This window comes from Rhincodon typus, chromosome 23 (genome assembly GCF_021869965.1).
Source record: "Rhincodon typus isolate 14 chromosome 23, sRhiTyp1.1, whole genome shotgun sequence".
NCBI lineage: Eukaryota > Metazoa > Chordata > Chondrichthyes > Orectolobiformes > Rhincodontidae > Rhincodon > Rhincodon typus.
Window position 1 is genome coordinate 9288701 of NC_063354.1, and position 13585 is coordinate 9302285.

General features: G+C 40.2%; 1 protein-coding gene across 1 annotated transcript in view; it reads right to left on the minus strand.

Annotated features, from left to right (window-relative positions):
* The window catches only part of rptor (regulatory associated protein of MTOR, complex 1), a 362931-nt gene that overhangs the window by 190803 nt on the left and 158543 nt on the right, over positions 1–13585 (minus strand). The window contains exons 8-10 of the mRNA XM_048611098.1: positions 13328–13428; positions 12469–12613; positions 7120–7195 (exon numbers count right to left, since the gene is read on the minus strand). Coding sequence (XP_048467055.1) covers positions 7120–7195; positions 12469–12613; positions 13328–13428 — 322 coding nt within the window. The remainder of the gene's footprint in view (positions 1–7119; positions 7196–12468; positions 12614–13327; positions 13429–13585) is intronic.

The following is a 13585-nucleotide window of genomic DNA, read 5'->3' on the forward strand; positions in this document are numbered from 1 at the left end:
CAGAAATTACTAGAAAAGCTCAACAGCTCTGGCAGGAGAGAAATCAGATTTAATGTTTCGGGTCCAGTGACCCTTCCTCAGAACTGAAGGTAGCTAGGAAAAAGCTGTTTCTATGCAAAAGATAGGGTAGGGAGAGGGGTTAAGGAGTAAACAATAAGTAAGGAGATAAAGGCCAAAGAGAGAGAAGAGCAGTTGAACAGACAAAGGAGTGCATAACTATCAGTGGGGGCTATTAGTGGCTAACAATTGGCTGTGTGTAATAGTAGAGCATGTGATAACAAGGCCTGGTGTGGGGGTGTTGGAGTAAGGACATGGGAGAAGGTGCCTCAAGCCCTAAAATTGTTGAACTTGAAATTGAGTCCAGAAGGCTGTAGAGTTCCCAAGCAGAAAATGAGGCTCTGTTTCCCAAAGTAACAACTCACCTCCAACCAACCCCCCCACACACACGCCAGGCCAATGTTATCACATTGTAGCAAATACTACACAACCCATTGTTACACACTAATAGTTCCCATCGGTAGCTATTCATTCTCCGAGGGTAATCGTTATCCACTCCTTTATCTGTCCAAATATTCTTCTCTCTGGGCTCTATCTGCGCTTATTGTTTACTCCTTACCCCTTCCCCACCCTATCTTCAGCATAAAAAACACCTTTTCCCAAGCTACCATCAGTTTTGAAGAAGGGTCACAGGACTGGAAACATTAACTTTGATTTCTCTCCACAGATGCTGCCAGACCTGCTGAGCTTTTCTGGCAATTTCTGTTTTTGTTTTTTGATTTCCAGCATCTGCAGTTCTTTCAGTTTTCATTCAGGAAAGGGAATGATGCTGGTGAGGATACTGACATTTAGATGCTCAGGGCACCTGACCTGACATATAATACTTTCAGTGCACTGATGACAAGTAGCATGCAACACAGAATATATGCCATCAAAAAAATATATATTGCACATCCAGAAAACTGATATCCATGCAAATGCTCAGGGATCACAGTTTGAAAATCTGTGATGAAAGTGATAAAAGACTCATATGTTGCTATAGAGATAAATATTTTAAAAATCCATGTACTAGTTTTCTCCATAAGGCTTCAAATGGTTTTGAATTTACATATATATTCAATGTTTGTGCTGTAAATTAAAGAGGTTGCACACAAAAGGGTCTTTAAAAAAGCCAAGTGATGATGTAATCATGTGGTAGCAACCATTTTCTAGAATTTGGTCATCATCTGTTGGTTCAAATTAGTTTACTCCTTTAAGTAATTTTCTGTTGACATAAAGGAGGTTGCTTTTCTGGAGGTACTGTTACTCTACCTTCAGATGTTCAGCAAAAATGTTTATGAGCACACATTTTAGTTTCAAGAAAATGCGCCCCCATCATTTTTAAAGATGCTAGTTTGTGCTGCAGAACCATCTTTCAAACACTACACTTTGTTCAGAGGATTTGTGTGTACTACAGAGCTCCATAAAGATATAAAAGTGCAATTAATTACTGGGAGAAGAGAAGTTGCTTATTGAGCATAAATAAATTTGGCAGGCATGAGATTTTAATGCTAAAACTAACGAGATTAACATTTCTCTGCACTCAAATGTTAAAATGCTTTCTCGTGGAGAAACACTGCTTTCACGATGGGTAGTGGGATGGGATGGAGCAGCCACAAAGAATTTCGAACATGGGAAGTAATTTGTTTGAACTTGAAGTTCTAACAAGTTTTCCTTCTCCCCTCTTTGGATTGTCAGGAAGGAGGAAACCTACAAGGAAACGGGGAAAACATTCTGGCCTGAAGGCGAGGTTGAAACTATGCAGTTTCAAGACTCTCCTCCCCAGCATGCTCCTAGCAAATGTCCAAAATATCGAAAACAAAATGGATGAACTTAAATCTAGATGTACCTACCAGAGGGAACTGAGAGACTGTTGTGTGCTCTGCTTCATAGACTTGGCTCACACCTGCCATTCCTGACTGCGCCCTACAAGCTGACGGGTTCACCATACACTGCATGGACCACACGGTGTCCTCGGGCAAGGCAAAGGGCAGTGGAGTATGTTTCCTGATCAACACTTCCTGGTGCTTGGATGTAGTGACCCTGGCAAGCCATTGCTCCCTGGACCTAGAGAACCTTAGAGTAAAATGCCGACCCTACTACATACAACACTGGAGCCCCCCCCAAGGATGTGTCCTCAGCCCCCTACTGTACACATACGGGTATACTGCCAAATTTTGATTAAACGCCATCTGCAAGTTCGTGGACGACACTGCTATGATGGGACGGATATCTAACAAGGAGTCAAAATACAGAATGGAGATAGAGGGCTTGGTGACATGATGCAATGAAAACAATCTGTCTCTTAACATCGGCAAAACTAAAGAACTGATCATTGGCTTCAGAAAGAAGGGAGGAGAACACGCCCCCATCTGCATCAACAGAACTGAGGTTGGGAGGGTGAAGAGCATCAAGTTCCTCGGAGTGACAATAACCGATGTTATCGTCCTGGACTTCCCACGTGGATGCGACAGTCAAGAAGTCACAACAACACCTCTTTTTCATCAGGCGGCTCAGGAAATTTGCCATGTCCATAAGGTCCCTCATCAACTTCTACAGATGCACCATTGAAAGCTTACTGTCCAGGTGCATAATGGCCTGGTATGGCAACTGCTCTGCCCAGGACTGTGAGAAACTGCAGAAGGGGGTGTGCACAGCCCAGACCATCACAGAAGCCAACCTTCCATCCATGGACTCTATTTACATGGCTCGCTGCTGTGGAAACGCAACCAATATCATCAAAGACCCATCGCACCCCGGTAATGACCTCCTATAACCTCTTCCGTCAGCCAGAAGATACAGAAGCCTGAACACACACAAGCAGTTCAGGAACAGCTTCTTTCTGGCCATTATCACACTGTTGAATGGACTCTAGTCTCAAATAACGTAACCTGCAATATAACCTGTATGCCTCCAAGTCTTTTTGATCTGTGCATCCTTTGCTTGCTGTGATTTGCCTCTACTGCTCGTAAATCAAGCTTTTCACTGTACTTTGGTGCACATGACAATAAAATCAATCAAACTGAATACTGGAAGCTGAAAAGGCAGGTGCTAAAATTGAGAGAATTAAATCCTCTTTTTTCATGTTCCCTGTTCGTACTCTACAAGCTAAACAATTTACTACAACGGAAGTTTACATCAATGTCAACAACTCAACTTCCCTCCTGGTTCTCAAACTTGCCAATGCTTGCACCTATCCTTCAGTCACTCTCTAATCCTCAAATGAGCAATTTAACCACTCACTACAACCACGCATCAAAACTTAACCTTCTATTGTTAAATGTCTACAAACCTATCATCAATCACCAGTTCTGAGCTTATTTTCTGGAAGAGCTCCCAATTTAAATCCCTCCCTTCTAGTTTTCACTCTATTCAAAGCACACAGGGCTGTGAGCAGAGTGAAACTTCTTTACTCAGAGTTGTTAGAATTTGGCATACCCTGTCTGGGAGAATGGAGGAGGTGGATTCCACAGCAGGATTCAAAGAGAGCTGGATACATACTTGAAACCGACGAATTTAGAGGGCTATGGAGATAGGGCTGGAGATTATGACAAGCTTGGTAGCTCTTTCGGGTGGTAGACATAGGATGGGTCATACGTTCGGAGAATAGAGTCATTGAGTAATACAGCATGGACACAGGCCCTTCAGCCCTAACTGGTCCATGCTGACCATGATGCCCACTCAGCTCATTCCAATTGCCTGCATTTGGTCCATATCCCTCCAAATCCTTCCCATCCGTGTATCTATCCAAATGTTTTTTACATGTTGCTATTGTACCTGCCTCAAAGACTTTCTCCAGCAGCCCATTCCATATACACACCACTGTCTGCATGAAGAAGTGCCCCTCAGGTCCTCCTTAAATCTATCCCCTCTCACCTTAAACCTATGCCCTCTCGTTTTCAATTCCCCATTCTTGGGAAAAAGACTTTGTATTCGTCTTATCTATGCCTCTCATGACTTTATACACCTCAATAAGGTCACCACTCATTCGCCTACGTTCTAAGGAATAAAGTTCTATCCTGGCCAACCTCTCCCTATAAACTCAGGCCTACTAGTCCTGGCAACATCCTTGGAAATCTTCTTTACACACTTTCCAGTTTAACTATGTCTTTACTATAACAGGGTGACCACAACTATACACAATACTCCAAGTGCAGCCTCACCAACGACTTATACAACTGTAACTTAATTTCCCAACTCCTATATTCAATGCCTCAACCAAGGTAGGCCAGCATGCTAAATACCTTCTTCACCACCCTGTCCACTTGTGATGCTGCTTTCAACGAACAATGTACTTGTGCTTCTAGGTCCCTCTGTTCCACAACACTCCTTAGGGCCTATTACTGCGTAAGTTCTACCTTGGTCAATGGCCTCCTTCTGTTCTATAAATTCAATGATTCTACTAGAAATCAGAAATGTTAGTAATTTTTTAAAAAGAACAATCATTGGGCCATCAGCATCTGGAATAAGAAAACCTAACATTTTGGAGTGCGATTTTTATATTTCTGGCACATTCACTATTATTTCATGGAAAACTTCAAGCCCCATTAGGAACAATGCAGTTACACCCAATTAATGGACAAAAGAAACGATAGATTAAAAGCAAAATCATAGAATTGGTCAGTTCTACAGGGGTGAGGGAAAGAGGAAACTGGCTTGTAAATCTCTTCTCTCTCAGACACACACACTAACAGGTGAATGGCTGCCCCCCACCCCACCGTCAGTTGGTCAGCATGTCATTAAGCAAGATGACCAGGTGAATCTCTTCTCACATTCACAGCAGATTAACAACCTCTCCCCGGTGTGAACTGTCTTGTGAGACTTCAGGTTGGGTAACTTGGTGAATCTCTTCCCACACCAGGAGTAGGTGAATGATCTCTCTGCAGCATGACTGAGGCAATGGGTTTCCAGCTTGGACAGGCACTGGTATCCCTTCCATCTCCCCATTGTGAATGGTGCAATGATGTTTCAGACTTTGTAACTGGTTAAAGTTCTTTACACAGTCAGTTCACTAATTTAAAACTTTAGAAGAAGACAGAACAAACAAAAAATGTCTCCTTCTAGATTCCTCCCAGATTTCTCCTTCTGGATTCAATGGCGGACATGGATTCAATATTCAGGTCCCAATGAACTTCATGACTTACATCTTCAGTTGAAGTTTGGTTTAAGATTTCCAAATACAAATGCTTACTCTCAGATATTCTGAATCAACCTTTCCAGAGTCTTATCCCTCACCTGATTCACTTCCTTTCCCTTCAGTTGTTACAGATGAACAGTTTTCTCCCTCCGTCCCAGGATGAGAAAAGAAATGGAAACGAGGAGACATTGCTTTGCTCCCAGGTGTTGCATATTACACAGATTACACTAGAATCTGATGAATCAGATGAGGTGTTGCTGTTACAACTACACAGTGGATTTTACTCTTCTCCTACCTAACACCATCTGTGCATCTTGATCAACGTATGCGTAGTTAAAGTGGAATGTGTTACATGTCTTTTCCTAAATATTTATTATTTATATTTGTTCCTAACTTTACCCACGAACAGTACAATGACAAAACTTGTTTAAAAACTCTGCACCATGGAAGGGCTTGGTTACTACCGGATGCTCCAGTGAAAGTCACAGTCACGCCTTGTCAAACTGTTGAATTGAATACTGGATTAATTTGATGTCCAATTCAGCATTAAAAACAGGTATAAAGCTTTATCAGGAAAACAAATAAAATCACCCTTTCACAATCTAGATTTTGCAGAGCTTAATCTTTGTCTCTTTCAATTAAGAGAGCACATGGAAAACCACATCCTGGGATTATCACAGATTGACAGGAATGCATGCTGGGTCACACACACAACTTCAATAAAAACAAAATACTTGCATATATATAGCAGCTTGCAGACAATCAGGAATTTACAGCCAAAGAAATACTTATTAAGTGAAGTCAATTTCATCATGTAGGAAACATGGCCGCTAACTTGCACACATTACAGTCCCACAAACAGCAACTAAATAAACAAGGTTATCTGTTTTAGACATAAACAGGAAGTGCTGGAGAACTCCAAAAGTCTGACAAGACCTGTGGGGAGGGAAACAGAATGAATCTTCAATTCTGGATTGACTATTCTTCAGAATTCTTTGGGTACGGATGAATTGTTTTATGAGGAAACACTGAGTAGGGTGGCCCTTTACCTACCACATTTAGAAGAATATGACGCAACATTACTGAAACATACAAGTGCCTAGGGGGTTTGACAGGGTAGGTATGAAAGTTGTTTCCCTTATGGGAGGGTCCAAGGCTAGAAGGCACAATCACAGAATAAGGGGTCACAGACCTAAGGCAGGGATAATGAGGAGGAATTATTTACCACAAAGGGCTATTGAGGGTAAGTCATTAAGCATACTTAAAGCTGAAAGACAGATTTTTAATCATTAAGGGTATCAAGGCGCATGGGAAAAAAAGGCATGAAAGTGGAGTTAAGGGTCATCAGATCAGTCATGCTCTTACTGAATGGTAGAACAGACTCGATGAGCTGACTGGCCTACTTTTACTTCAATGTCTTACAGTCAAATAGAAGAGTCGTCATACTGGACTCAAAAAGTTAACTGTTTCGCCCTTCACAGATGCTGCCATACCTACTGATTTTTCCAATACTTTCTATGCTTGTTTCAGATTTCCAGAATCTGCAGTATTTTGCTTTCATCTGTTTTAGATTCTGGCTGAGGAATAAATGTTGACCAGAACAGCAGAAGAACTCTCCTGCCCTCCTTTCAACAATCCCATAGGATTTTCTTTTCACACCATCCTCAGAGGGCAGGCATCATTTAACAACTTTCTTAAATTTCAGCATCTTGGGCAGTACTAAATGGAGTGTCAGCTTAATTTTGCTCACAATGTTTTCCAAGATCCACAACCTCTAACTCAGGGGCCATGAGTACTACTACTGAGCCATGGCTGAAAGTAATTATAGTTAAAGTTAAGTTTTTAGTTATTCCTTATTGTGTTAATCAGAACATGCAATGGCACTACAGGTTGCACTGCAAATTTCCTACTACAAAAAAGGAATGGAAAAAAATTGATCAACTCACCCGAAAAGCTGTTCCCTCTTCAATGATGGTAGGAAGTTGCGAAAGGCAAATATCCACTGCGAGGTCCCAAGCTTGCCTGCAAAGTGATGCACATATTCACAAACTGTGTTGATTCGATCTATGCATTGATATTTATTTTGTTGCCAGCAACACTATTGACACAGCAATTTCCATTCCAGCATCTATTTCTAACATTTCTGAAACTGTTCTAGATTCACATATGCAATGCAGGCACTTAAAAGGGATGCATGTTCAATAGTGTTCCTCCCATCAGCCCTCCTACACCTTTTTATCACCAAAAATCTGTCATCTGACACTGCAAAAGATTCAAGCTTAAATTTTTTCAAAACCATCAACCCTTCACCAAAACCCATCCACTAACTTGTCTCAACACCTCTGCACTTATGACAGGTAACTTCCCTTCCCTCTCCAAAGTCTTCAACAAACTACCACCTCTTCTATCCATGCCCAAGAACATAAGAGATAACAAAGGACTGCGAGATCTCTTGAGCCGTGCAATATATACAGTTGACTTTTGACTGCGTATCACTGGAGTCCCTTAGCGTCCAAATATCTGTGCTTAAATCCCTTGTCATCAAGTATTTTTTCTTACCCAACTAGTTTTGGACAAGCTGCCATTTCCTCTAATTGAACATTGGGATGACCAAAAGTATTGTCTTCACCACCCTCCCCTACAAACCTCTTACCACTGGGTTGAATCAAACTACTGGCAATCTCAGTACCTACTGAACCTACATACAAAACATTAAGATCTAAAATACAGTGCTATTTTCAAACAAAAAAGGATATTGAGGCTGCAGAGAAGTTACAAGACAGATTCACCAGGATGTAGCCCTGTATGGCCAAGCTTGTCAAGAAACCTACTATTCACTTCGTTGGTTCAGTATCTATTTTTGCCTGATTACAAAGTTATAAGGGACTGTTTTCATATTAAAAACAATATATAAATGGGAGGTGTTTATTTTTCACATAGAACAGAAAATGTCAAAATCACAGGTTATATGAAATGGTAATTTACCTGACAAGATACTTCGCAGAGTAAAAGTAAATTACCAAGTAACAGGGCAATGCAGTTGCTGCTAATGACAAACATGTCACAGTTACATACACTAACGTGCAGTCATGTCGTTCATAAACACCGTCTCCCTTTCTTTATGGGCAAATGCTTCCATAAAGTTATTCAGCTCTGGCATCATCGCCAAATGTAATCTCCTGTTCATCTGATATCAACCATACTTCCAGTAATAATTACTAAATGACACTCAGCAGGAAACCTGGTTGACTTTCCTCTGTCTGGCCATAGGCACAGAAATTTTCCGCGGCTTAGCTTAGCTAACTAGCACAAAGTTGTCCATGAGCACTAGTCCAAAGATGTGCAGATTAGCGGGATTAGCTGTGGTAAATTGCCCGATAGTGTCCAGCGACGTGCAGGCAAGGTAAATGCGGGGTTACCAGAATAAGGTCAGAAGCTGGGTCTGGGTGAGATGCACTTTGGAGGATCGGTACAGGCTCGATGGGCCAAATTGCCTCTTCCCCCATTGTGAGATTCTATGATTCTATGAAGGTAGGACCACAAGCTTGGCATCTTTGATTGGTTTGGTTTATCACATTTGTCACTGGAGAGCTAGGCTTCCATTTTGGAGGCTGTGATAGGATTTAATGGAACTTGTGGAAAAATTAAATACACAATGCCAATTCAAATGAGGATGGAAATTGAAAAGATCACAGCATTTCCCACATAAATACCATCCGCAGATACGATATCTCAATTAAAATCAGAATTCAGTAAAGCTTTTCCTAAACCTTTAAAACACCATTTTTCTCTACAAGTGACATTTTGAATGCCTTGTTTACATAAACCTAGGAAAATTCCAGTTAAAGCAAATCCGTTATTAAGACATCAAGCCAGCCAATAAATTTTAAAGTGTGTTCCATACAGAATAGTTTGCCTTATTATTTACTACTTCTGTAAAGAGAATTTAACTCTACAGGACAAATACACATGTAAATCCTGAAGATTCACCAAACCAAAGATTTGTCAAAATGCATGATTTTTGTTTGCTGGCACTGCAGGCATCAAATTGCAGTTACTTCAAACAGCTCATGTGTGTCTAGAATACCAATAGAGGATGCCATGTGACACTGAACAAGAAGAAATAATTTGAGATTTGTGTTTGTGATTTGCATCACATATCCATCTGGCCTTTTCTATTAAGTTGTTCAAATGCAAGCAAATGAAATACAAAGACAAGAAGCCTCCAACATGAAAGGACCACCTACAATTCTGTGGAAATTTCAATACCAATTCTTAGGAGCAGATAACTGGATTTTGAAGGGATTAGAAAACCATGGTGTAGAATTAAATTTTCATTCTGTATATGATCCTTAGAAGAGATGTATACAGTTGTCCACGTGTTCATTTTTGGAATTAAGGCACATCACAATTTTATTCAGCATGATCAGTTTCAGGAGTTGTACATTTGGGATTTGTTAAATATACCCCATGTATCACATAATCAGTCAAAAGTTTCTAACTAAATATGGATTTTTAAATCTTTTAAAACTCAGATTTGTGCCTTTAGTTATTACTGAAGTGTAATGACCAGAACATGTACTGACCATTCAGCCTATCACCTCTGTGCCAAAGCTTCGTTAAAGGAATCCAAAACTACGGTCATTGTACTAATGTCTCCCCAAAACCCTGCATTCTCTTCTGCTTCAAATATTCAAGTATTTATGCCTCAAAAATAGCCATAATTTCTACTTCAATTATTTATTATGACAAAGTATTTTTGCTTAAATGCACTGGGCAAAAATGTTGTTGCCTTGCCTCAGGTTAACTTAATTCACCAATGCTGTCATTATTGATTCTCCAATTAGAAAAATATTATTCTCTATTTACTCCAACAGAGCCATTCATAAATTGTAAACAACTTCCATTAAATGTCCTTTTAGCCTTTACTACTTCAAGGAAAAAATTTAAGCTATTGCTTATAATGAGAGTTTTTCATTCCTAGCATCATTTTGACGAATCCTGCTGTATGCTTTAATGTCCTTTATATAACGAAGGGCCCAAACACACTTACTGTTCTGGAAGTCTTAAACACTCCCTTTTTTAAGATTATCATAATCTTATTACCACAGCACTCTACAAATCAAATTCAAGAATGTCAAGTATTTCTAGCTTTTTCCATCACTTCATCTGCCTGCATTCATATTTTCAAAGTATTAGGTTGTCTAGGTTCCCCGCTACCTCCTCTCGGTATCACACATTGAGTTGTAGATGTTGATGGGTTCGTCGAGCTGGGAGGTTTGATAGCAGACGAAACATCTGCTTACTAGGTGATATCCTCAGTGCTGTACAGCCTCCTCTGAATACTTCACAAGAGGCTCTACAGCCCTAGTAAGGGGACGAAACGTCTGCTATCAAACCTCCCAGCTCGGCGAACACACCAACATCTACAACCAGCATCCGAGCTACAAAATCTTCACTCAAATCCTGATCGCACATTGAGGTGGTCACAAGGCTTGTGTGATTCCATGAATCTAAGGGCTACATGGACAGGAGCATAACTCCTGGCAGAACCACTAAATACAGACAAGTTGAAAGGTATATGGGAGACCGAAGGCAGCCCACTGACTCTCCTGACAGAAGGTTGCAATTCAGGCCAGTGACCTGTTCACATGCAAAGTACCTTTCATTATAGTGTCAATGCAGAGATAAAAATCAATCACAAACAACTCAGGAGGTAAGGATGTCAAAGATCTACATATATGAACACTGCCTGCGCAGAACCACAAACTCCTGGATGCAATTCAACATAATGCTTTGATAGAATCAGATGTCTTGTTCTGGATAGACAACAGCAGAATAAGCAGGTTGTCTCATATGGCACTATGCACAGTAGATTCCGACAAAACTTACTTATATGCATCTTTCAATTGAGATCTCTCTCTTGTTCTTCCTCCATAAGCATATTACATTACAAAAATTTGGACTAAATGTATTTACCACTTCTCCTGTTTCAGTCCTCTTTTCAGCTTGTCAAGAGCCCTATGGAGGTGTGACAGATTTGATGAAATCATGCATTACGTTAGGCAGAAAACTGGCCACCAGCCGGGAGACCTGAATTTTAATCTGTTTTATATAGATGAATTTCAGGTCTTCTCTCTGCCTACTGCAAATATATGCTTGCACAGTATCAATCCAGTTTATACTGAACATTTGCTTTGTTTACATGCATTTTTATAAATCTTTAACACAGAAAAATATCTCAAGGCACTTCAAAGACAATCAGAGCTAGGTTGGAGAAGGCTGCAGAAGTAGTGCTTTGTGAAGCTGGAGAGTATGTATAGTCAGGGATGACAACTGAAGCTCCATTTGCCGCATGACAGAGAGTCACTACGGGTCAGCAAGATGAACGGAACAGAATATTATTTCTTGTGTACTTTTACGTGAAAAAAATACGAAGTTTTCTAAGTTGTCCAACCATAGCGCCGATATTAAAGACTGAAGTCATACATAATTTTAAAAAAGTAAAATTAAGACGAAGTTCATCACAGTTCAGTTAATGGCTCCTGGACTCGGGAAAAGCCGATTAAGGAACAATGGAACACCCTAAAGCCACAGCTGGACAAGATCACCGTTCTAGGACACTGGAATTGACTTGTGGGAAGTGATCATGGAATACTGTCATGAAGGCCAATGATTATACCCAAAGACTGAAAAGGAATGGATTCAGCAATAATTGAAACGAGGATAAAGACAGAGGACAGCCACATTTTGCGCTGGAAGGAAGTATTCTTGATAATGGAGAGGACGTTGGGTTTGAAGCTCAGTTCTGCGTTCAGCAGAATGACGAGTCTGCAGATAGCTAGAGACAGCATACAAGATTACCTGTCAAGAGTTAAACCACCTAATTGAGACATTTTACAATTGATTTCCCACCCCATTTAGGCAGTTCATCAGGCACTTGCTTCTCCAATTTTGACACAGTCTCAGGCCTGTTGCTGAAATTCTCCACAGAAACAGGAGAGATTCCTTAAACTACCTCCTGGCTGTTAGCATGTAATTAGAAGGCGAGTATGATAACAATAAATGGACATTCTCAATGAAATTTGGAGTATGACACTCGTGGAGCTGACAGATTTACTCACTTTGAAACATCAGTCGCACATGATCTTGAACTACATTGCGTGTTTTTTTGTTAACAACTTGCACGTTCAACCTTTTCAGGTCTACAAGAGTGTGGTTCACTTTCAAATTAGGCAACAATACTGGACAGAAACTTTAACATTTGGACTTCAGAAGAGTTACAGCTTACTCACCACATAGCATGCATGTATGTTGGGGGCAGCCGAGGACTACTGACAGGGGTACAGTTATATGACCTCATGATCCTTTCAGCCAAGAGAAAGTTCCGGAATAAACTGGCAACCAACAAGTCTTGCCTAAATAATTTTTGGAAGAGATCTGTGGAAACAAAGTCATAATTATACTGATGTTAACGCAGAATAAATTTACATAAATGTTTCGACTAACATGATCAACTTTATTGTGGTAAAACCTTAAAAAATAAACTGTACAAAGATCCATGAGAACACTTAAAAACCAAAGGCTGAACAAATGCACAGGGAAAATATTTCTTCAGTTTTGCCACTTGAACTTTTTCAGGCATCCTAAAATAGTTATTAAACTATTTAAATCACAGGAGTGAAAGCAGTAAACTGACTTTTTGCAAGCTAATTGTACAACTTGAATACCATTGTTTACAATTTCATTTACTGAGAAATACCAAGCTGATGATGCCTAGAGTAATGAAAATACTGAAGCCAAGAAGATTGTGCCTATTAGCCAGCTCACTGTTTGTGAAGTTCAACTCTAAGATCATATATGATTGAAGGTTAACTGAAAATAACTCACAACTCACAAAACTGCCGTAATGGATATCAGCATTAACAAGACAACAGCCACAGTCCTCACTCGAGCAAATGCTGGGTGGATATCAGTCAACATATAATTCATGCTTGCCCACTGTGAGATGGAATGAACCATATGTGCAGTAACTACAATTGAGGAACAAGCATGCCAACTCCTAACAAATCACTTCATACAGAAGCAGCATTGGCAATGAACTGGAAGCAGCTGACTTAACCAGCCCACCGAAGATTATAGTAGATTGCTTACCTCTTGGTAATACATTCCAAGCTATGGTGTCCGTTATGGCTGTAAAAATCCAATTGAGTTCTCCAAGGGGAGTTCGCCTGTCATTAAGTCTTCCTGGAATTCTATAGTGAAAAAGAAAAATGATAGTAATAAGCATTTAAAAAAAGGATAGCCGAGATATATTGCGCTCTCAGTCAGATTATAGAAGTACAGCAGATGACCTGGTGAGCCATGTCTTTCTACCAGCAGGTTTAACGAGGGGCATAAGCTTTAAAAATT